The sequence below is a fragment of the Manacus vitellinus genome, unplaced genomic scaffold, assembly GCF_001715985.3.
Source record: "Manacus vitellinus isolate BGI_N305 unplaced genomic scaffold, ASM171598v3 scaffold_17_pilon, whole genome shotgun sequence".
In the NCBI taxonomy this organism is placed as follows: domain Eukaryota; kingdom Metazoa; phylum Chordata; class Aves; order Passeriformes; family Pipridae; genus Manacus; species Manacus vitellinus.
Window position 1 is genome coordinate 7,270,846 of NW_021939256.1, and position 26,326 is coordinate 7,297,171.

General features: G+C 37.6%; 1 protein-coding gene across 1 annotated transcript in view; it reads left to right on the top strand.

Annotated features, from left to right (window-relative positions):
• Positions 1 to 26,326, top strand: part of MOCOS (molybdenum cofactor sulfurase) — a 341,863-nt gene that overhangs the window by 136,214 nt on the left and 179,323 nt on the right. Inside the window, exons 4-5 of the mRNA XM_029958899.1 lie at positions 18,093 to 18,182; positions 20,806 to 20,872. Of these exons, the coding sequence (XP_029814759.1) occupies positions 18,093 to 18,182; positions 20,806 to 20,872 (157 nt within the window). The remainder of the gene's footprint in view (positions 1 to 18,092; positions 18,183 to 20,805; positions 20,873 to 26,326) is intronic.

Here is a 26,326-nt window from a genome sequence, read left to right on the forward strand (position 1 = left end):
AAGCACTAATGTGAGAGGGTGATAAATGGGTAGACAGCACAATATGTTTGCACAGCAAGAGGCTAGTAGCATGCTTTACTCTGAGATGAAATTTAGGAAGTGGAATGAGCTCCCAAATGTCTCAGGCTTTTTATAGTAGGTTGTCTTGGCCCAAGCCATCAATGCAGATGTTTTCCTTAATGTGACACTAAAGTACTAGTAAGGTGGGTTTTTAAAATTTTTTTGCTTCCCTGAATTTAAAAAGGGAACTAAAAAGAAATTCTTGTTAGGAATATGCCATTTAGGGTTGGTATATTTTTTTCTCTTCCTAATTTAATAATGCTGTTGCTGTTACCATGTCTGTGTATTGAGAAACACTGATTGATTCCTGTCTCACTTGGTCGGAGGGGATGTGTTTTGTGGAGGCATTAGGAAAAATGGGACGGGGATGTCAAGAGTTATGGAGAAGCAGGGGTGTAGTAGGGTAGGAAGGCATAAAGGCAGGCCACAAAACCTGACTCACTAAGTCAGACTTAATTAGTTTCATTGCTAATGAGGCAAGTTGTTACGCTCCTGGCAGTATTTGTGGCAGCCCAGATAGATCCTGTGCCGTGGTGCTCTTTGCCCCTTCACCTTCTGTCCTTCTATAGAGAAGCGATTGCCTGCAAGATGCCTGTGATGGGGATATGACCCCACGTAGGCAGCTGTTGTGAGACCGTCATGCAGGAAACTGTTAAGTCTCTCTTTTTCCATTACATGAGATACACATATTAAATTGGAAGGCAGAACTTGGGGAGAGGGCTTTCTCTACCTGCTATTTTATTTTCCCCTTCTTACTTTCATCCTTGTCCTGACTCACTCCTTGTTTCTTGTAACAGTGGGGGGAATATGGCTTTAACAAGATAAGTGAAAAAGAGATGTGGTTTCTGTGTTCATTCAGATTAGTCCCTGGAGCACCAGGATCTAAAATGCTTTTAAAAGAAAGCTAAGAACATGACTGGACAGGGTTTTTGTCAGTTACGGTCTTCCTAAAAGAGAGAGATGTGATCACAAGGATGTGATATTTTGGTGACATCATTAGCTGAGGAAAAATGATTACACAACTAAGCTTACTTCTTCTAGAAATATGCAGAATAATATTCTAAATTAAAATTTGGAAAGATGACAGGAAACTTATTTGAAGAAATATTCATTAATTAAATTAATGTTGTGTGAATCAATTTCATTAATGCACAATTAAACACCAAATATCACTGTTTATACCCCTTTGCAAACTTATGAACAGGTCAGGTGAAATTACACAGTCATCAGAAAGTTTGTCCGGTAATATCTTCCTGAGGAGGAAATTGAAGACCAGGATTTTCCACATTTTTATGTTCATGCCACACAGCACATTAAGTTGTCATAATTCAGTAGTTTAGAACTGATGGTATCAGTAATGGGTTCCAACGTGTGTTGCCTTTCTTTAAAAAAAAGGACTTTGTATTGCTGTTGAGTAAAATACACTGTTTGTCTGCTCTGACATTCATTTCCCAAGTAACTTATTAAGAAGTGTAACTTATTAAATATGTGCCTTGGAGTTGCATTTTTATTTATTCGTATACGTACCTATAATTTCTTTTAATGGTAAACAGTTACAATTGACTAAAACCAAAATGTTACTTGGCTGTTCTGGCAGTATGCAACTTTTTACAAATGTCATCATTTTTGATTCATCACACACTAGGAAAATATTCATTACAGATTTAATCAATTTAGGAGTGTGTAAGCCCAGTGAGCAGAGTGGTGACTTTTCTTAATACCCTGTCCAATCTCAGTTGTGATGGATAATTTGCTTTGATAATGCACATTTTCTTCTTGTGAGACTGGATTAAAACAGATAAGTGAAAGTGGTTAACTAGCAAGAACTCCCTACCTGGTGGACTGAATGGCCCAGAATTAAAGACTGCATGAAAAAGAAGCCTTTACCATCTGCAGACATGCTACTTTCTTCTCCCCCCCCACATAAACCCAGTAGTATTCCCAGTTTAGCTGGGAAGCTGACTGAACTGGTGTTCAGACAAAACTGTATGCATATTATTGCATTCTGTTGTTGGTCATAGAGTTTGTGTTCACAAACAAATGAAATATTTGATTGATTTATAAATTCCCATAAGACTGTAAATGCCTCAGAAGTAACATATTTTTGTCAAGCATTGGAATGGGCTGTCCAGGGAGGTGGTAGAGTCACTCTCCCTGGAAGTGTTCAAGAAACAACTGGACGTGGCACTCAGTGCTGTGGTTTATTGGACAAGGTGGTGATCCGTCAAAGGTTGGACTCAATGACCTAAGAGGTCTTTTCCAACTGTAAAGATTCTACGATTCTATGATATCATGGAAGGTCGTCATTAAGTGTAGCAATATGATAATGTTCCTCTTCTTACCACCTTAGCATAGATGCTTAGTGACAGGTACAATGCTGCCAAGACAGCCTAATATAACAAATGCAGGATGACTATTTGCCCTTCTGAAAAGGAGATAATCTAATACTAGTATAAGTGCATAAAAAATATGCCATTTAAATTCATTAGAAGTGACTTGGAAGACTTGCAGTACATAAGAAATAAACTAAAAACCATGTAGGATATATTTTGGGTAATGTGAAATTACATAGAAGAGATATTAAAATGTATAAATAACTTTTAAGAGATGGCTGCAAAGGTGTAGCTTTAAGGTAGATTAAGGAAATAAGAGCGTGACACCTCTGAACTGCACTGCAGCTCACTTTTTCCTGGGCCGTGCAGTCCCTGTGACTGGGACCTACAAACTCTCCTTTCCGTTCGTTTACAACTATTTCTGGTTTGACTGAGGTGCATGTCCCTGCCAGATTTTTTTTGGATGATGAAATTAAGCCCTCTATTTTATAGATTGGTAGCTGTCTAGTTAATGTTATATCAATGAATTGTCTTAGTATCTCTCCAAACTCACCAAGAGCAGAAATACAGTAGGAAGGGAGAAAACTATGACAGTTGTAGTGGGAAAATCACTTTCTGTGTACATTAAATGTCCCCAAAAGCCATCTTAAATTGCAAAGCTGGAGTCTTTGTGAGGATCACTCTTCCTTCCTTCCTTCCTCCCTCCCTGCCTTCCTCTCTTCCTCCCTCCCTGCCTCCCTTCCTCCCTCCCTTCCTCCTTCCCTTCCTCCATTCCTCCCTCCATCCCTTCCTGCCTACCTGCCTGCCTGCCTCCATTCCTGCCTGCCTGCCTTCCTGCCTTCCTGTCTCCCTCTCTCTGTGCCTTCCTTCCTACTTCCCTCCCTTCCCTGCAAGTTCTCTTTGATGTAGGTCTTGTTGAATCTACAGTTATAAATCTGCTAATTTTTTTGTAAATTAATTGTGGATTTTGGTGAAACTATTCTAAATTCATGCTCAGGTGAAACTCTCTAAAGTGAGATTTAATTAAAAATTTATGGCACTAGCAGTTTTATCTGCTCTTTGTCCTTCAGGGTCAGTTCCAGAGTAACAGATTAACTTCTCTAATGATCAGAAAATTAATAATATGTTTTGCTTCTGCAGACTAAAACCAGAATAAAGGCTCTGATTTTAGGTTTAGGTGGAAATTTAGCTTTTCATTAATTAGTATAGCAGCAAATTAGCTAGTGGCTCTACAGCATTGAAGGGATTACCATGCATTGAAGTGGTTTTCCTATGAGGAAAACAATGCAATTATAACTGCAGCATAAAGGAAATCTATTCCTTGGGAAGCACCCTTTTTATCTTTTGGATACTAACAGTTTAGGATTTGTTACTGTTAAATATTTTCCTTAAGAAGGGTTGATCATGAGTGGCGATTCCCAGTTTAGTTGCATTCTTTAAAGCTTCTGCTGTCTGTGAAACACTGGGCTGAATGAAGAGGTGATGTATGAGGAAGGGGGAAGGAGGCAGATGTCTGGGACAAAAAATAAGCTTCTTTAATATCAATTTTTCCTGTTGCAATAAGCTCTTACTATAGTGACTTTCACAGCTCATTGTCAAGATTAGTTTTAAACCTTCCATCTTTTATTTTTGTAGAGGCCTAGGTGTTTTTGCTTGGAAAATAGAATTTAAAGTGATCTTTAGGTATAAGGTACTGTTTGGAAAGAAACCAGACTTTTGGGAGTGAGAGAAGCAGTAACAATGAGGTTGTCAGGAGCTGTGTTATGTTCAGGCTTGGTAAAGAGTGCAGAAAGCATCATTGCAGCACATCGCTGTGGAACCGGGACTGCCTTCTGGTGAGCACTGCCATGGCCCCAGCTTCTGCTGACCCACTGGGAGAGATGTGGGCACAGAAGAAAATGCCTTCCAGTGGACTATAGAAACCCTCCTTGCGATATAGGCTGTACAAAAACAAATGCTCCCTCCATCCTCTGTTTTTCAATATCAACTTTCCCAAAGCATGGGGGCTACTCCAGTGAAATGCTTTCTAGGGGTTGACGCCATCTATTTCTCCCTCTTATAACTCATCCTCTTGGTTGTCCTTAGAAGCCTATAGTATGAGGTTGAGTATTTTGTGAATGATGAAAATGCATAAGTTCTAGTGAATTACATCAATACTTTATTTTAGTGAGTTTCCTTTCTACCTGATATTTTTCAAGAGTTGGAAGAAATCTTCCCCTCTTTTCTCCCCATATGTCAAATCTAAAAACATCTGCTTTCACTGGAATATTTATATCCTGATTAGAAATAATAAAGGCAAATCCAGCTTCTTAGCTGAAGCTACCCATTTAAAAAACATTATGAAAACCTCTTTTCCTTTGGACGGGTGGACTCTTGCCGAGTTCACAGTGTGTAATGCTTGTTTGGAGGCACTCAGTCAATTCTCAAAGCTTTGCATCACTGAGCGTGACAGCTCCTGAGAGATTAAATAGCTGTTAGCATCAGAACTTTAATCAGTTTTTCTTCCATTTCTGCAAGTACAGGGAAGGATAGGTGTACTTGTAAAGTGTCACAAGGATTACACTGCAGCGCTTCTGGATAAACTTCAGTGCCACTGAAGAGGGGGAAACAGTACCAAATAATCTCATGACAGCTGTTATGTTTCTAAAAATGTTCGATCAGATCTTCAAATCTTAATACTAGATACCTTGTGTACATCCAGCCTCTAATACCAGTCACTTCTGCATCTGTTTTCTTCCATTCTAGTGGTAGAAATGTGATTAGGTACTAAACTAATCCAATAGCAGTTAATTTACAATGAACTCTCCTCAATCTTACATGTAAAATAATTTATAATGAGTGGGTATTGGGAAGTTTGGGGGGACACCTGCCTTCAGCTAATTCCCACTTCTTCAAATACCTCTTAAACTTTATGTTTAGAAAATGTATTTTGTCTTTAAAAAGTATGTGGATTGTTTTACGTGGGTTCTGTTTGAACAGCATGAGAACTCTCAAATGAGTAAAGTTGATATTTATAATATAGTTATAAAAAATCTTCCAGGTATGAGGGGTGGGGCATGGAAGGGAGCCTCTTGGTTTTTTCGTTTAGGACAAGAGACTGGGGGAGTGGCATTGTGGAATTGATTTGTTTTGGTTTGTTTATTTGTTTGTTTTATAATCTAGCTACATGGCTACATGACTTGTAGTCTTTCTACGCGTCTCCTTTTTTTTTTTCTGGCTGTAGATTGAATTTCCGCTTAGTTGTAGAACAGAAATAGCTGAATCTAGAGGAGAAATTTTACTGTTTAGGCTCATAATTTAAATGAGTTATAGTGAGTGTTGCACGCATTGAATCTACTTCACTGCACTGTGTATTCCATGTGGAACGACACAGAAGAAAACTGCGATCAAGTCTAATATATATAGTTTCTGGATATATGTTGGTTAGGGTTCCCAGCTTGTAGACAGGAATATATGAGAAAAATGAAACACTAGAGAAAAAAGGTTATACAAGGAAGAATCTATTCCTGTCAAAACTGATTGTTTCTTATTGTTTTTCCACTGAGCAGTTATTACAATGGGTATATATACAAATCTAAACATAAATAAATATAAATAAATGGCTCTCCCTATATAAATCCAGGAATTTACTCTCCCTGTGATGCAAACACAAAGTGCCCAACTGTCGTCTTTCATAGCAGAAGGAAGAAAAGTGTTTCAGGTTGAAAGGGGGACAGGGGCAAAAAGAGCATGGAGTAGGCATAGGGAAAAATTTGCCCTTAATGCCTTTCTTGTTGTCTGTCTGTGAGCAAAAGTGGGAGAGCAGAAGCCCATAATTTGCTCTGTAGGAAAGAAAATAGTCTGAGTACAGCATGCAATAACTGATCTTACACGGTTCACTGTATGTCTGTACCCTGACTTTCTGTGGAGGCAAAATATGAGATACCTGGTGTCTGTACAAAATATTGAGGAATACATGCTTTCCATCTGGAAACAAACTTCCTCAAAGCAGTTATCTCGCATGAAACCTGTATTGTGTTCTGTGCAGCTAATTGCCTGAGTTCATTCTAGCTTTACTAGTGGGGAGCCATTAATTGCATTATGGTGGTGATTACATGACATAATAGGGATCATTTCCATTCTGGTATTTATGGCACAAACTTGGAAAGGAGTTCTTAGAAGTAAAGGGATCTGGATTGAAACATATAGAACCAATTGTTGTATGCACTGAGTTAGATGCATTCCTTGAGTTATCGTTGTGTCAGAATATTTTGACCCAGATTTTTTTCCCTTTAGTTGTTTGAAATTTGGGTACTCTACTTTGAAAGGTGGTGGGCAGGTTGAGGCAGGTAGCTGAATCTGATTTACAATAGTTGTGATTTTACAATTCTTTGAAAATCCTGTCCTTCTCGAGGTAACTGAAACTAAGGACACAAACAATGGCACTGTAAGATACTAATTTTAAAATTTAAACTTTTATTTAACCAGTTTGATTTTCTTGTTGCTTTGCTTACGAGTTATAATCCTTTCTCTTACATTTTCCAGAGCCCTAACCCATACCTTGGCCTTCCTGGAAATGCCTCCACTGTGAACATTTTCTAACTATTTTAGAATTGATGTGTTTAGGGTTTTCATTTCTATATGTCCAGAGTATTCTTTTGGTGAAAAATGTTCATGCAGTTTTGCTAAAAAGTAAACAGGAATTACAAATTAATTTCATCTTACCGACAAATAAGTAGCTTTAAAATGCAAATGTACTATTGTTGCCTTAAACATACTTACTTTGAGGGAATAGGGTGATATTATGTCCACAAGCACAAATTCAACAAAATGTAGAAGTTTTGGGATATAATAAGAGCTCATTACAGAAATATATATATCTCAATTCTATTCTGAGATGTTACTTCTGGTTATAGCAAGTCTAAGGAAGTATTTGAAAATTAACAGTGCATAAATTAGCTTTGAAATATTAGCAAATTACTATTACTTTTCCAATTACGATAATATTGTTCATTATTAATTTGATAATTCATAGTCATAAATAATGCTTACCTCACTTAAAATTCCTCTCCACCCTCACTTCATCTTACAGAATCAATTCCTGAATTTCTTCGGTTGCATCACTCTCCATGTGTCACCTGACATCCTTTGCCCATGTAAGGAACAGGTGTGTTCAGCCGTCTGGTTTGTTCAGCATTGGTAGAAGTGGTCTGTAAAGAGGGAACAGGCTTTGGCCTGGCTAGGGAGCTCCAGCAACTCCAGCACTTCAGTATGGCTGTGCTAGTTGTGGAGGCTCCACATAGGACCTTGCTACCCATACTCAGGATCCAGTCCTGTAGTCAGTTCTGGAGGCAGAGTATGCTATGCGTGGTTTTATCTAGATACTATTTTCAAGTATCTTGTGTCAGAAATTGAGTAAGATATGTTGTATGAATGTCCCGTCTGGTCTTGTCATTTATTCAAATACTATACAGTTTGTGGGGAAAGACCTTGATTTTTAAATACGTAACGTTTTCTCAGCTGCCTTGAGGCAAAGTGCAATAGCTGATGTTGTGGCAGAGTTGTTATTTTAAGCTCAGAATTCAGAGATTAGGGAAGCTATAATATTTGTTTTCCTGTGCATAATATTTTACTCATTCTCAAAGCTAGTCTAGTGTTACTGAGGCCATTTGTATTGAATAATTTATGGTGAAATTATAATTCTTTTTAATTTCTCAAGTCGTTAGTATGGAAAGAAGTCCTTTAATTGAGAGAAATTATGCTATGAGTTAGTGAAGCACAGCAAAATATTCTTCAGGTGTGTGCTTATAGAATCAGGATAATGTTGTAATTGCTTTATTGCTGGGTCAATTAAAAAAAAAAGGAACAACTGTAAAACTCATTTTTGTAGCCAAAAGTATCCACTGGAAGGTTGCTACCAAATATGAAATTCTGTATGTTTGTGTCAGTAGTGTCAAACTGTTACTGGATTTGTGATGCTCAGATATTTATGTCTCTTAGTACTAACATAAATCAGACTAACTTCACAGATGCCCAAATACTACCTTTATTTAAATATAGAGCATCCTGATAAACAAAGTAAAGCTGCAAAGGAGAAGCAGTTGACTGAGTGGACTTGCATTGAGATGAACAGAATTAGAACTCAGTCCCCAGTACTGGAATTCTCTAGTGAATGCAAATTTATTCAAGTTAGAATTGTGCCCGACTCTCTTCAAAGACATCCACCGATAACTATTGTTAAAGTATTGTTACCACATGTTGATATTGTTTTTTTTGAGTGTTGATGCTGTTCTGTAGATGTTAATTTTGATTGAGATTGAAAGCAGATGTGATGACTTCTACGTTATCACTGCCAAAAATATCAAAATGTACAATAAGGGAAGTGTTAGAGAAGAGAAAGTGGAAAAGAGCTGTAAGGGAAGAGTCTTCAGATTCACATCTGCTTTGCCTTATGTTCTGCTATGAGAAGCAATATGAAAACACTAATTAACCTCTTAAGGGGATACTTATGTACCTATATTCATATACCCATCTCAGTGCTGCATACACAGGCATATTTGTGCATATTTGTAAATAAAGGTGTATAATATGTGCTTGGAGGAAACACTTAATCACCTAGATGCCTTGAATACACCTCGGGAGCAGTTCTTCATTTGATGTAACTAGTAAGCTGATTTATGTAATTTTGAGATTCTGTTGCTGTTGCCTGTTATTATAGCCCTCCTACTCCTTTTGTCAATTTATTATTACAAATGTTGCACTTATAAAAATGATACCTGGACTTCTACAGACTTCATGCATACCCCAGAGACTGAAGACGTCTGTAGATGCCAGATGAGGATACAGCAATATGAGCAGTCCAGCATATTTTATTAAAGGAAAGCTTCATTTGTTTCAAAGGTCATTTAAGCTACTGTACAGATCATAACCCAGGTCTTTAACTTGGCCTGGGACCAGAAAGGTGATCAGTGCCTTGTATTTAGAAAGTGCTGATTATAGTGTGTTTGCTAATTATTTAACTCAGAGTTCAGCATAGCCTTATAATTACTTCAAAGGCTCTGGATACCTTGATGTGTGTTCTCTTGTATTCTCATGTTTGAATAGAGCTTGCTTCTCTTTGCAGACTTGAGGTCTCTGTGACCTGAAGGCAAAGTTCTGCTTTGGTTACTCATTGTAGTACAGCAGAAATGCAATCAGACTTCTCATGGGTTCCTTTAGATTCTCTGGACTTTAGAAAAGACTTTTTTTGTCAGGTTGCAACTCTTTGAGTTCAGAGAGCCTGTCCTTTGAAACTGTAATATCTGTACCCAGTGTAAGGTAATGTCTTTGGAAAGAGCTACAAATTCCTCCTTCTGAACAGCTTTATGGCAACATCCAGCAGTGGATTGTTGCTGTCCAAAGTCAAATTCAAAGTAACGACTAGGCTTCCAAAAGCTGTGTTGTGTTCTAAATGATGTGTTTGTGTCAACAGCTCAAGAGATTTTTGGTTTTCTTTTAGAAAGCTTTAACAAGCTGGACATCAGTGAAGTTAAAAAAAATAGCGTATCTGGAAGCTGCATGCTGTTGTTCCTATTTAAAGCAGGGAAACTTACTCTAGCTTTCCAAAATTCTGAGATCATCTTCTGGAATGTGGGTTCTTCTCCCCCACCTCATTCTCTCCAATCCCCTGTTGCTCCCAGAGAAAGGGCTTACAGCTGGGACTGAAATGGGTTGTTGGAATTATCATTCATTAAGAATAAAGGAAGATGACATTTTTAGCCAGTGCAGGTGGAGAGGAATTATGGGGTTGTCCAGCAGAGAAATATCTGTTGAAACCGAGTGGGTGAAGATAGATATTAAAGCAAAACAACACTGACATAGGAGATATGAGAATACATTGATCATGGAAAAGCACAGTCTAGAGTTTAAGATGTAGTTTCTTACTAGGAAGATGCAATTCTGAGTCACTGTTCTGGTTTGAGCATTATAGACTAACAACCTACCTGTTTTTCATATGGAATTAGCTTGGCTGATGAGTGTAGTTCTGTATTATAGCAAAGGACTGCCACTGACTGAGGGCCAGGAGAATCTTCTCAGATATCTCATCTTACAAAAGGGTGGTTTTGACTGACAGTCCTCCCACTCTTCATTTCACATTCTTCAAATTTATGCTCGGTTCCTCTTGATAATGTGGTCATTTGGTTTACAGGGTTTTATCCCTGAAAGATAAAATTTATGCTGAAGGCAAACTTATGTTTTCCTTATTCTTATATCCCTGAAATTGATCTTCGTTACCTGTTTCTGTCAATGGACTTTTTGCTGGATGGTATAAGTAAATCAAGAGCTGAAAGTGTCTGTGGGGAACCTTGTGTGAAGAACTTCTATTTGAGAATAAATTTACTACTGGTTTGCAGTATCAGCCTCAACTCTTCACCGGAAAAAGCAGCAGAGTGAAGTGCTGTTGCATTCACCAAACAAGGTAGTAACGTGGTCTTGTCACTGGGAAGGAATGATGTCTGGGAAGTACTTCTGTAGGGCCTCAACAGTGAGGATAACTGATTTTTGCTGTCATTTTACCTGCACTGTGTGTAGCAGTTCTCATGTGTGTGTTTAATTATTGCTATGGTTGCAAGTTCACCCCAAGGCTCTAGCTGCCAGAGGCTCATAGTGAATTATTTCTATGTAATGAAATGAAATTTAAGGGAAAAGGGTGAAGAAAAGGGTTACTTTTTTGATTTCTGCTGTTTTGAACTTAGTTTGTCTTCTAGTGTTTCTGGAAACCCACAAAAATAATTTAAAAGGCTTTCTATATATCCCTACACAATTTAATTTGATATATTTTGGAGAGAATATTTAGAGTCGCTATTTTGTCCTAGATTTTATACGAAGCTCATTATTTCAGGTCACAGAGCAAGAAATAGAACTGACTAGAAAAGACAGTTTCAAACATCTTGGCATGTTGTTGAAAGTCTGAATCTGTTTTATGGAAAGAATGGGAAGGAAAAAGGAGCAGGTGTACGCTACTAGAATATGTAGCTAATGACAGCTGTTATAAACAATTATTATTATGACTCCTTAAACATTGCTTTTTACCATCGTGTTTTCATCTCTAGAGGGAATTCTAATTGCCTTTTGCCTACACAAAAGTTTATGTTTCTGTGAAATTTTCAGCAAAATCAATGCAAGCATTTTCCAGTAACAGAAGAATGGGGAATATGTTCTCTTTTGACTATTCTTTCATTTGATCAGTTGCATCAGAGAGAAAGGGAAAAAAGAAAGAGACTAAAAGATGGTCATATCTTTGCTAGGGAGGTGTGAGAGCTGGTTTTGGTCTGAGCAAGTTACAGTTGTTTGAAGGCTTGCATAAATATGAATCACTTGTGATTTATATTTCATCCAAAGACAGCAAGACAGCGGGCTGCCGTATGTTATTCACATGAAGCTGAGGTACCTCTGATTCATGCCCACAAGTAAGACTTCAATTGGTCTCACACAACCTGTTAAAGGTGTCTCTGGAAATAACATCACTGACTGCAGTTGATATTTAATCACACCCCAGTGATGCACTGAATAAAGCAGTGCCTTACAGGTAGGCCAAATGGATGAAGGTGAGTGCTGACTGATCTCTTTACTGCAGTCCCACTTAGCACAGCAGTTGGCAAATGAAGAAATTTGATGGCATATAATTTTATTTTTTTTCTGTAACTGTGAAAGATACATTTCAGAGGCTTAGATGTGAGTTCTTAATAAATGTGAAATCCTTACTTTCTTTTGAGCTCCCATCTACCTCAATACCAGGAAGCTGTAAACGGAAAGCTGCAAGTAGCGGCTCGTGTACACAGAATAGTATGCATACTGACACTGAATATTCTTAGCCACCTAAATAGCTTTTGTGGAGTTGCTGTAGTCCCTGCTGAGGAGTACAGCAAGCAAAGAGGGTGTACGGTATTGACTGTGAAGGGTTTTAATGTTCTACCTGCTTTGCTGTAGGTAATAATGCAATGAGACCAAATAATGCAAGCCGATAGCAAGTGGAAAAAAATAATGGGAACTTATTACAGATAAATGTAATTGCACATTTCATGCTTTGCTTCTTGTAATGAGTCCATCAAGTCAAACACTAACATACATTAATTAAACACCTTTTTCCACAGGACTCAGTAACTGGTTAGCAGCCCCTAGAATATTGGTCCCATTATCCAGGTTGGTCTCAGCCCAGTGCGGATCAGCATTTCACAGTTGGGTCAAGCTGTGATTACTGAAATTGATGAACTCGGTGGACTGGCAGCAGAAAGCAGAATGTGCCCAGGGCTACAGGCTGACTGCTGCATTACTGAACCAGGCCTGTAGCAATTAAGTCGTATCATGCTGAGGAACAGAGTCTTCTTTAACTGCATGGTAACTATTCAGGCTTTGAGCATCTATGGCCTTGTCCATCAGGCACTATGCTTTTGTGGTCTTTTGAATTGCTCCTCGGCCCTAAACAAGGATAATAAAACATTACCTTGTCTAGCAGAAAATGACTGTTCAGGTGAGAGGCATGTTTTTATTGAGAAAACATACTCTGGTTTTGATAGTTTTTGTGTAAATTGATGCCAAAAAGAAACTGAAGGTACAGGTAGCAATATTCATTAAACATTTAATGTATAAAATATCCAGCAAAGGCAAATCTCAAGCTATATTAGTAGGAGGTATTTTTTTCTTTTTTTTTTCTTTTAATGTACTTAATTAATGGTTTTGCATAATGAGATCTTTTACTGTCTATCTGTCCTTACAGTATGTGGACATATCATACCCTGTGTCGTCGTGAGATTTCAGGCACTTTTATAAAGGTTATATGTATTACATTACATAGTTAAAGCTACTTTTGACATTTAATTTAGGAGCATCCTTTGGGGGAGCTAAGTTCTTATGCAGTCACTGGAAAGAGGGAGTTGGCTCTAAAGAGTATCAGACTTGGATTAATAACCTAGAGGCTCAACATGAGCCAGCAATGTGCACTCACAGCTCAGAAAGCCAGCCTTATCCTGGGCTTCATCAAAAGCAGCGTGGCCAGCAGGTTGAGGGTAATTCTGCCTCTTTACTCCACTCTCTGAGACCCCACTTGGGATGCTGCATCCAGCTCTAGAGTCCTCAGCAAAGAAAAGACGCTGATCTATTGGAGTGAGTCCAGAGGAGGGCCACCAAGATTATCAGAGGGATGGAGCACCTCTCCTGTGAGGAAAGGCTGAGAGAATTAGGTTTGTTCTGCCTGGAAAAGAGAAGGCTTCAGGGTGACCAAATTATGTCCTTCTGGTACCTGAAGGGAGCTTACAAGAAAGATGAAGAGGGACTTTTTACAAGGGCATATAGTGACAGGACAAGGGGGAATGGCTTCAAACTGGAAGAGAATAAGTTTACACTAGATATTAGGAAGAAATTCTTTACTGTGAGGGTGGTGAGGCACTGGAACCCAGAGAAGTTGTGGATACCCCATCCCTGGAAGTGTTCAAGGACAGGTTGGATGGGACTTTGAGAAACCTGGTCTAGTGGCAGGTGTTCCTGCCCATGGCAGGGGGGTGGGAACTAGATGATCTTTCAGGTCCCTTCCAACCCAGGCCATCCTATGATTCCATGAATCTGAGGTAGCTGATGTGAAATTACCTGTTAAAATGTCACTGTATCCAAATTATATCATACTTGTCTATGACCTCTGTAGAGCCCTCTCCACCCTATTTCGTCTTTTGTTTTTTCTCCTTCTTTTGTTTTCACGTATGAAAATCTCATCTTTATCTTTTGACAGATAATACTTCAGCTTGTTTTCATATAATCTATTTCATACTGGTTTTGTTAATGTTGCTGTACTTAAGATATATACTGTCTCCCCAGGGCGTTACTTCCCAAGTAATATTGTGTAGATAATACTACTGAATTGCAATTATATCCACCAATCAAAATTCATGACTCTGTAGAGTTGCTGCCTTGTAACTACACATTTCATTCTTCATTATGAGACTTTTGGCGATATAACTGGCAGCCTGTAATCAGTTGGAGTGCAGGAATTTTTATGTTTCAGGGCTGTGAGAAATAATCTGTGAAGCCACAGAGCAGGTTGGCTTGTTTTGGTGACTGTGGTAGAATCACAGGATAACAAAAGGTAAAGGAGGTGAACATAGAGCAGTCACATGGTATATATGTAAATTGGTTATTTTTGGAAGTGATGGTCAAAGTTCAGAAATGTGTAACACCAAGAACAATTTCAAGGATTAAAAGAACAAATTACATAATACCAAGGTAGAAATAATTAAACCAGATAGGAACTGGGTCACTCAACAAGGGTTGTGAAGGAGAAAGCTTAGTCTCCGTGTGCCACCAGGCCATTTTAGGGGGTGCCTCCATGGTCTCTCGTGCTCCTTCCCCTCTAGACCATCCTCTGGGTGGTAGAAATATACATAGCTTAGTAGTTACTAAGAGATTTAGTGAAGATGTAACTGCCTTGTTCTACATGCAGTTCATCAAATGATGTCTTTAAATTTCTTCTAAGTCAGGTGGAGTCACATTTTAGGAAAGTATGCTTTTGTCAGAAGCAGATATTTTGGCTCCCAAGGATTAATCTGGTAGTTTCTTTTTACCTTGTATGTTTTGCACATTGTCAGACTTTGTGCAGTTGAGTGTTGTCACTTCGTCTTAAACTTTAATGTTGAAAAGCTCCAAATTAAATTATCTTTTTTCATTTAAGAGATAGAAATCTTCAGTTAAACTGAATGGTCCCCTGGCGTTTCTGAGGCTGTAGGTACATGTGCACTCATGAAGTTTTACAAAGAGCCAAGGTAGGCATTTGGACATGGTGAATGCTTTGTTAAGAGTGATTTGTAGCACATAAGAAGATCAGAGAGCTGGGCTGGGACTTTCTTCAGCAGGGCGGACTGACCTGTGTTGGTACCCAAATAGTTCCCCGTGTAAAATTAATCTGCAAGGATATTAGCATATCAATATTGCAGCTTTTGAACCAATACTCTGGCTGAATAACTTTCCATAACTAATGCCAACACATTGAATGGTTTTCGATACTCTTTTAAAAAAAAACCCTACTTCTGAAATATGATTTTATCAAATAGTTGGTATATTATTAGATCAGTGAAGTCAGTTACACAATCCAAACATAATAGTATGTAAATTAAACTAAAAGTTAATTGTACTTTTTCCCTGAGCAATGAAACCATGTCCTGATGGATATTGCAGTGTAATTTTCTTTTGGTGATCATATTATATTTTCTTTCTCCTATTACTTCCTGTAAACAGTATAATTTCATAGTGCTGACAGCCTTTATACTAAATACCACAGTGAAAGGGGGAACTGTATTATTCTCTGTATACTGACAAATTTCTTTGGTTAATGTGCATTCAATAAAGATAAAATAGCAAATGTTATTAAACCAGGGGGAAAGCACAATGAAAGTTATTAATATGCTTTTTGGTGGTGTTATACACATGCCACCTTTTTTTCTTTCCTTTAAAAATACAATTTTGTTGAAATAAGACAGCAAGGAAAAACTACATCATAAAAGTGCAATAGCAATGAAGATATTTGTTTCAGTGCAGTCTCAAATGATGAAAGATCCCATTTCATTTTTGGGTAGTGGAGAGAGAGTATTAAATGCTGTTCTCTGTTTTCAATTAAACAGCAGCATTAAACACAAAATAAAAGTTTAAGAATTAGTAATTTTTCCTTCCTCAGCCAAATTTCCTCACAGATTTCCAAAGCATTATACCCTGTTTTTGTTTTTTTTACTTCCATTTCTCAGAACCACAGTATTTTTCTTCATCATGAGCTATGTAAGGAATCAGATTTGAAAAACCGCTTACGGGGCCTTTACCTAGAGATCTTTTAGTCCACATTGCCTCACAGGAGTGTTGGTCAGGATGGGAAGCACCCATTCTTGTGTCAGTGAATGGTTTGAGGAGCCTCAAGTGGTTGCCTGAGGTGGTTTCCTTGTGCTGTACGGTTGTGTAATCACTTCAGTGCTGTCACCCTCCTTAGGGCTGGAAGAGTCCAAAGACAGCAGCTCTCTGCACCCAGAGGAGCATCTTGTGTCTGTGCTCCTGGTGCCCATGAAAGCTAATGAGCCAAATGGCACCTCTGTGTGGGCTTTGTTGGGAGAGTGTTGGCCAGGATGTCACCTCCAGGACAGCAATCCTTCCCCTGGTGTCTGGCTCAGGGCTGCCTCTTCCTGTTCTTAGCTCTAGTCCTACCTTTCCCAGCTCTCGCAGCTGTAGCCAGTGACCGTGGGCTGTTTATTGCCCTGACCACAAGACCTGGTGTTGGTGGTTGTGGCTGTTGCTCCACACTCCAGCCCCAGCTCAAGGCAGAGGCTTTTGGTGCCAAGCTGCAGGTCCTGGGATGGCTATGGTGAGCGTGTGGCCTGCTGGAGGGAAAGCTGCTGTCATTTAGCTGGCCGAAGCCATGCCACAGTGCTGGGAAGGGCCTGGTTGTGTCCTACTGTAAGGCAGCGTGCCTCTCTCTCTCCAAAGCCCCTGCATTTCAGTGGTGAGCTGAGCAGCTGTCAGAAATTGAGCAAGAAGGACGCCTATATGCATTTTGACCTACTGTATTCGTGTTTGTTCTGTTGCACAGTGTTTGGGAGAGACTTTCTAGGATAAAAACCCCCCAAAACCCTAAGAAGCCTGTACAGCTAAAAAATTGACCCACACTCCATCCTTGGAAGCACCTCAAAAACACTCAGTTGACTTCAAGCCATCATTAGAAATTCTGCTTTTGCTAGGCACTCTAAGTGGGGAAATCTTAAGGCAGGAGAGGACTCTTAAAAATAAGGATGGGTGTCTGGATTGGTTTTATCATTAGCGCTGCCTCACAGCTTACCCACTGAATCACTGCTACAGTAACATAATATATAATAATATGTATTTCCAAGTGTCAAGGTTTCTCCTTTAAAGCTTAACTCAGTTTTAAATCCCTGTGGAAAGTGAAGACCTTTAAAATACTTAATAAATTCTAACCTTAATCATATTCATCATTATTAGAATTTGAAATAGGTTGAAATACTTAAGGTAAGTGAAATGAAAAAACTAATAAAGGGCATGAAACGCACTGGAGAAGTGGAAGAATAATTGCTAAAGATTAAGAAATCTAAAATGGCTAAACATGAAAAAACCTTCATTTCCAATAAGCATTTATTTAAAAGTTTTGAAATATCTTTATAATATAAAAGGAGATTTTAAAAATGAATTGAATGTTAAGTGCAGCAGAGTGGTGAGACATATTTAAATACATTAAAAGTTATACTAGTCCTGTCTTTGGGCTTCAGGCATAATTTAGGCTTTGTCATTTCTTGAGAGAATTGCTTCACCTGCCAGCATAGGGACAATACTACTATTGCTGTTGCTATTAATAATAAATACTATCTTTGTGGTAATAGTAGTTTTCATAGTAAGTAGTGCATAGGAGTAGCAAGGTACTGTGACTGAAGACACCAGCTTGCTCAGTCTTGTACAGGCCGAACAAAAAGATATTTCCCTTCTGAAGGAAATCTGAACATGAAAGGAAGGACCTCTTTGCTTTTAATTAAAAAAATATGCACAGGTAATCAAAATGTTTGGTTTCTATTGTTTCATCCTTATTTTATTTTTTTTTCTGCTAGTGAATGAAAAGGGCTGTTTGATGCACTTCAGAATGTAGTCTGGGGGAGAAAATGGACTTTAATATTTTAAAAACTGACTCTAGTAATTTTGTTTGTATTTTAGGGATTACTTACCTTGACCATGCTGGTTCAGCACTTTTTCCAGAGAGTCTACTTAAAGCTTTTACTGATGACCTCCGAAACAACGTTTATGGTAAGTGCAAAACACTGTTCCCGTTAGTCTTCTCAAATTTCCATCTAAATAGTTTAAAACTCTGCCTCTTGGCAGAGACCTTCTGCAGGTTTTTTAACACTGCAATAGAGTAGTTGGAAGATGGGTGATTTTACAAAGGAGGCATAGGCCCTCTGTGTAATTTCATTCTTTGGTGACCAAGGATGTGTTGGTGTTGGTGAAGAAGAGAAATCAAAGGCAAATCTGTTACCTCGGAGTTAGGGCACCATGCTTGGAATAAAGAAATACAGTGTAGCTATAAGCATTCTTTGTTCTGTCTTTATGTTTTTTCCACTCAAAATGCAAAACCAGTTTCTTATGTAAGGACCAAAATCTAGAACCACCGTCCTTCTCAGTGAGAGTAATCACAGGGAGCTTATAAGTATAAGGACTCAGTATAAATATTTTATTTAGAAGAAAGCCTAACTCAGAAGATCCCAAGGGAATTTAGGCAGGGAATAGGTACTATACCTCTCTTGGACTATTGGACTTGGTGCATACTCAGAAAAAGGATGTGTACTGCCAAAGCAATCTTGCCCATAAGAATTTGAGTAAAAATATCTACAAAATTATGCTATATCTGGGTGGAGATTTAGCTATTACAGCTGTGAATGAGGTCACTTCAGCACCACCTGTAAGCACTTCATCCCCAAATCCTCTACCTAAACCTTTTGTTTCTTTCTAACATTATTATCTAGCCAAGATAAGTGAGAGTGATTTTATACAAAGGCAGCAGCATCCATCGTTTAGGAAATATTGTTACTGTGTGAGACACTTTACATTGAAGTGAGTCATGCTCAAACAGAAAAAAATATACTGTACAGTGTTATGCTGTGAGTAGTCCCACTGAAGTAATCAAAATTTCTTATTGTGTTTTACTATCTGTCATCATGTGTCCTTTTTGCTAGCTTTGTGTCTTTCTTATGCTCCCTGATACACAGAACAAAGGAATTCCTCACTTGGGAACTAGGTATCACTGCTTTACAAGAAAACTGTTTGCTCTAGCACTGGCACACTTGTGCTTACTAACTGGGCAAGCCACGTCAGAGTTTTGGGTAGTCTAATTTTCAATGTACCATTGTATGTGCCATTTTCCCTTATTTTTTTTTCCTGAATGCTGGCAAGGCCAGGATCCAAAGCATGGAATTAAGTTCCACTGCAAAATAATGTTATTCTTGATAGGCATAGAAGTTTTTTTTCTCTTATAACAAAATATGTTGATTACATTTAAGATCTCCTATTGAAGTGCATGTCAGTGATATTAAAATTAATGTTTTCTCACAACAGACATTGTAAAGTGAAATGTATGCTCTGATCTTAGTTATTTCAAGCAACATTGGGCTCAACCCTTATAATAAGTACCATCTGTGGCAGAAAAAAAATATAATTTGTGAATCAATTGAGTGCTTGTGAGTAGAAATAGTAGTGCTGCGAGTTTGGAACAGATTTGCATAGTACCTATAATGCTATAGGAGAACAAATTGTATCTTTTTCAATAGTGCTTTCATCTAAAATGATGATGAGAGCTTTAGTATGGTCAATTCTCTTTTTTTTTAAATTACATCTCATACTCTGAGGACAGCAACTGTTGTATAAAAAGAGTTAATTTAACAAACACAGATGTGACTGAAAGGGGAGTTTGACTTGCAGCTTTTTTTATTTTCTTGGTGGTAATCCACAGGCCAAAAGAATGTAGTTTAACTGTTGCATGTGTCAGTGAGGGAAAATAATATAAGTAAGAGATATTCTCACTTCTAAATTGAGAATATTTGAATTGGAAATTACAGAAATGCAATATCAGACATGAAAAGTGCAAGTATTAGTTTTTTGGTTTGAAATTTATTCATTTCAACACATTTGCTCAATGGCTTTCAGCAGGGTGATTTTTAAATTTTAAAAATAGAGTAACTTATGTTTGAGCCTACTGCAAAAACTGTATTTGTATAGCAGTTTTTTTCTTACACCCTTTCCAAACTCTTTTGGCTTAATCTTTGGGTACTTACTAATACGAAAGTGTTCTGTGCCTGGGTGGATAGTGCTGTAATCTTTTTTGCTCAAGAATTTTTTTCTCAAATTTTTTGTCAATTCATGCCCTCCTTATGTGCTGTCTTATTTGTTAATACATGCTTGTGCTGAGCTGGTCTAAGGTGGCTACTAATTTTGCAATAAAATTTATATTTTAATGAATTATGTGAATTTCAAACACTAAAACCACCAGGGTTAATCCAGGTGTTCCATCATTAATGTCTGTTGTTTCTAGATGCTGTCTCTTGCTTCTTAACTACTGCACAAATACATTTATGAATGTACATTCTGTCTGTAGTTTTTCCTAGTATGTTTGTGCATATGCAGTTGCATTTCCTTGTTAGAATAACTGCCTAAAAAAAGTTCCAACTGAAGTTTCCAGATCTGTCATAATTGCTTTAGCTTGTTATATGTCCCTTCTCTTGACTAACTAAGGAGCTTCAGGGCATTGCTATGAAGTATACATTGAATCTTTCTTTGTCACCTCTTGGGCTGGCTTGGTGTAATATTTTCATTAAAGAGAAATTTAATAGCAAAATTGTGATTAATGATTAACTTCTGTATCTCTGTTGTCTCCTAGGCAACCCTCATAGTCAGAATATCAGCAGCAAGCTGACATATGACACAATCGAGCATGTCCGATACAGGTAGAATAATCTTTCTTTCAGATCTTGTATAATACCCTTCATAGTTTTCATTTTTATTAGGCCTGTGTGATGTGATGCCATTTTCTGAGGGTCGTCTGTCATGCCTAAAGAAAACACCTCACTTTTAAAACACAAGGTATTTGGACAATCAAGTGTTGGACTATATCAGTTCTTTTTCTCCCAGATGCCCCAATTCTCAAAGTCCTGTAGTTAGCTTAGTGCTGTAATACAAATCCACAGTTTTAATTAAGATATAGAAGTTGGAATCTAAAAAGTGATTATTAGTAAGATGGTATGGTAAGATAGTAAGGTGGGACTAGGTACCAGGAAATGGTTAAAATTCAAATAAAATTAAATAAGGCATAATGGCTTGTCAGAATTTATAAAAGGCTTATGGAAATGTGTACATTGTTTTACAGCAGGTACTTACTTTTGTTGGAGTAATAGAATACCTTTGAAAGTAATTTTAGTAAAACTGTTAAGAGCAAAAACAAAAAGAAAAGGTAAAATTGAATTTGGGGCTTCTGGGTACAGGTAAGAAAATGAACTGATTCTCTAAATAAGGTATTCTCCTTAAAGTTCAGGATGGAGTGTGCTGAAGTACACTTCCTGCCATTAGTTTCCACCATGACAAAATATACAACTTAGGTACTTGTTTATTTATTTTAGAGGTTTTTTTCCGGTAATTCTTGCTATTTTATAAAATATGTCTTTATGGAAGAATATGTATGCTTTAAGTTTGTTTGCCTGCTTTTAATGGCACTCTTAGTGTAAGGAAATAAGCGTCACGGATTCATCTTTTTTATCATCTTCCTTGAAAGCAAATATTTCTCCAAAGCAAAATAGCATTGTTGTGTTCATAGTTGTAATGAAGAAAATCTGTTTTACACCTTTTTGCTCCTTTTTCTCTGACTGCATTTTTATGAGGGTGTAAAAAACCCAAGATTTCTAGCTGCTTGCTGCTGCTGGCTATAACCTGTTCACTCCTCCACACCCACCAACTTTCTGGAGAAGGCATTTATTTTTACTTTTTCTACAACCGTCTCTTAATGCTGTGCAGGATGGCAACCCATAGCCAAATGGAAATGGAAGAGACTACCTACAAGGAATAGCTGTTTTCAAAAGCAGCCACTTATAGCCGGATAGAGCAATACCTACAGCCCTTCAGAGTCTTTTGAGCAGACCTGTGTGCTCATATGCAGTGTTAGCATTCTGATTTCCATTTACTCTCAGTGTTATTGCAACGTTGCTGTTTCATTGTTCTGCTTATGAAGGCACAGTAGGAAGTGTAACTGTTTCTAGAATAATTGCTATTGTACTCTCTGTTCTTTGTCGTTAGTGAGTAAGGAAATAGACTTTCACCTTGTAAGAAACCTAGATTACTTTAATAGAGCTTACATCGTCAGGTTGTATTATTTTAGATCCCGCTTTATGACTTTTTTAAGAGCAGGATGGGAGTTGACAAGAACATACTAGTGGTTTTGGTGGGTGGTTTTTTTGTTTGTTTTGATTTTTTTTTAAATTCCCTCTGCATCTAAATGAACATTTTCAGTATCGTACCTAATAGAATTTGTCATCTGTCCCTATAAAAATTCAGCCATTATTCCCCAATAAAAATTTAAAAAGCATAGTCATCAAAAAGGCGTAGTCATAAAAATTGAGGAAGAAAATGCCCTAAAACCACTGTCAGTAAATCAGCTATCTAAAAGGCAGTAAAAGTATATTAAAAATCTATACTTCTATGCCATTGCAGCTAATCAAAATATGAAATGTTACAATACAGGGAGACAGGCAGCTCTGCCCTGCGTCACAGTGCATAGACTGTATTTCCTCTGTGAAAAAATAATTCAGCAGGTAATTTCAGAAATCTTAAAATTAGTTGCTTGCGTGTAATTCTGATTTTGGCACATGGCTGCAGTCAGAAGTATAGCTCTTTTTTCAGTGTTTGACCCCAAGAAAATATGATTTTATTTTGGGGGGGTTTTCTTTTAGTTTTTTGTTTTGATTTTTCAATGGGATGGCACAACCAACTATTTAAAAATAAACACAAAGCTTAATTTCAGGTTTATATTTGTCAACATTGCTGATAGCAGCATCAGAATAGACTTTCCTAATCTGGCAGTGTACACTGTTTCATGGTACAAAGCTGAATGATTTGGTTTTACCTTCATATCTGCTTGACAGAGAGAAACCACTCTTAGAATGTGGATTTGCAAGAAAATAAAGTAAATAATTAAATAATTGAGTCAGTGGATGTTTTCTAAGATTTACAAAATTATAATAAGATGGCTTACCTCTTGACCAACTCAAGTACAGTAAGAGTAGAAATAGCTGTTTTATTCTTAAAAACATTGCTTCTCTTTTCTTGAAGTGGAACTGCTGAGTGATTTTTAACATTGTGCATATCTCCACATTAACCATGAGTGATGCTGAGAAGAGGAAGCAAGAACTGTAATAAACCTTACCAAAATGTATTAAATGTATGCATCACAAGATTATAGATCCTTTTTATGACTTTGCTTATGGATGTATGGAAGTGCCATTGCTCCACTTAAATACAGCTAAAGAACAGGAGTACAATATCTCCTTATGATGTTGCAGTTAATGCAACTAGGAAATTCATTACATTGAGTATTAAATAACCCTTTTCCCATATGCAAGCATTTAAAAATACTATCTTTCTGAATATTTTAAAACACTGTCCTTGTGGATCTTACCCTTGCAATATCAAATAGTGCAACAGTGTCTTCTGACTAGAGCCAGACTGAAGTTTTAGTGTTGTTTGAAGTTTCTAGTGTGTTTAAAATATACAACACGATACTTTTTCATTTAAACACAGTGTTGTTGTAATAGACTTTTGATGTTCATCCTTGAACTTTCAGGTACTGTGGTATGTTAAACTGAATCGTACTTCAGGAATTCAAATATATATTTCAAAAGGCCAGAAATTTCAGCTGTGATTTCAGTACCAAGCATCTCCTAGATTGCAGCAATATGTGTATTACAGAATTTTGTTGCTGAAGCTAAAAGGATTGGACATTGAGCTAAATGGGATCAAGTTTAAATATAGAACCAAAACATGCATTTTTATAAAGGCTCCTCTCAAAATATGCCATCTAAGTGAACTATAAGAGGAGAATAATCTCTGTGGCCTGTCATACAAACAAAAAAAGGTGCAGCAGGCATGCATAAAATGACTGTAAATGTCTTAGTATTTTAAAAATATATTTTTTCTGTGGTAAAACATACAGGTGATACTAAATTATGCTAAGGAAGCAGTCCCATAAATGCTGTTTATAATTTCATTTGCATTTACTTGTAGAGAACATTTCATGATAGCAAGGTAAAGCTTTACATTCCTTCTATACGCATCATACCTTGCTTATGAAATGTTTTCATTCCAAGTCTTGTTTGTTAAGTTATCACATATTTTGAAATGCTGCTACGTGCAAGATAAGAATTTTTTTATTGATTCCCAGATTTAAGCAGTTCTGTGTCTGAAAACAGTAGTGTTGGAACTGATACATACATGAAAATGAGTTGACCTTTCCTAAACAGTTAGAAGTAGTAGATACAGTATCTGCTTAGTATTGATTTGCCCTTTGCAAAGGTCACTGACAGGAGACCATACCGATGAGTGACATCTGAGCACTGCATCCTGTCCTCCTTAATGGCACCTATCAACTTGAAAACCTTGTTTTAAAACTAGGATGGTTCAGCCCTTTTGCATGCTTGTTTTATAATGCCATTTGCAAATCCTGCTTTTCCTCCTTCTCCTGATCCCACTGCTCGGTGGGAAAGTCTGAAATACCACAGTCGGTGAAGTCCAACAAAAGGACTGAGGTGACTCTGTACGTGGCAAATGGGAGAAGCATTGGAAGACAATTATAGATAATGGATAGGTTTTTTGGAAGAGTTTACACAAGAGGGTGATCTTTTTCTCATGATTCATAAAAAAAATCCCAGTGTGCCACAGTGAGGTGGCTGATATCCCCACTCTGTGCTCTGTTACGTACTGAATGACGACAGAGCAGTGGCTTTGCTGCAGATACTTCTTGTTTTCTCCTTGGCCACACCTAGCCTTTTATGCAAAGGACTCTATTTTATGAACAGCTGTTTCCAAGAGTCAATCATTACTTTTGCTGGCTTTACTCTTAGCAATCCTATGCAAGGTATTAAAAAGCTTCTGGTCACAGTAATAGGTACTGTTATTTTTGAATGAGAGACTGGATTAAGAACAAATAAAATCTGTCTGTCTTACTTTGGAACTTTGCTCCTGGACTTTCATCTCTGTTTTAATAAATTCATTAATCATTAACTTGATAAGCTGAAGCTTTAGAAATGAGTTTGCTAATACCTTCTGTTACTCTTCTGGTAGTCAGCTTTATACCTTCATGGTTTATATAAAGAGATTGCAGTAAATAAAATCGGTACATTGATGGTCATGCTCTCTGGCTAATCTTTGTTGCAAAGAGAGTCAAATTTGGAATGCTTCATTTATTGAAGGAAATAAATATTTCAGTAAAGTAAATTGAAGTCCAGAGGTCAAGATGGCTAGTTTATGAACACAAAGGATGAAATGCTTCTAGGCAATTCTGAGTTTAATTTGTATGGGTGGTTAGAATGTTTTGTAAAGAGGTCTGAAAAAGACTGGATACAACCTTTACTTTTTTTTTCTTTCTGATTCAGAAAAAAAACCTCAGGAATCTGCTTTTTTAATATGGCTGCAACAAAGGAGCTATGGAGACTAAGTTTAAAACTGATCTTTCTGTGCCATTGCTCTCTCGATAACAGAGTAGGGAGAGTGGTACAGGCTTACTTGGATTCAGGCCACCATTTTAAATCACATTTTTAAAACGCACACAGCCTCCCTACCTCCTCCGCTGCTTTTTTAGCAGGCACAAGTGGCCTCTGAGTCCATGGGGAAGTCTGTGAAAGGGCACATGAGCTGATAAATGAGATAGTCCAATTGGAACAAAATACTGATTAATAAAAATACTGATTGATAAAAATAGTGAGATTTCCCCAATGCAAATTGCTTTTTCCCCTCCTTCTCTTCATCTCTTTGTCTTCTTCAGGGATTATATGGAAGCATTTTTCCTCTCTCTAGGCTGTACAACATTTATAGAAGAAAGGTAGTGTTCTTCCCTCTTCTGGATTTGCAGTAACTTCCTAAGAAGCAGTTCAGTGAGACACCAATCTGTGACTTTTCTGGTAACACCTGTTGCCCTGGCTGTTCAGTGAGCAGTAACATAGTCCTGACTGGCTCTTGGGAACATTAGCATCTCCTTTGCCAACTCCAGGGGAGCCTGACAACTTCATTACTGGCCTAGATGGTTATTTGTATTTTAAGTAAGGCTTTTGGCAGACCAGATACCAGTACAAATAAAATTTCTGCCGTCCCCTGTGTGCACCTGCTGTGCTTGACAACTCTGTTCTGACTTCAGCACACTT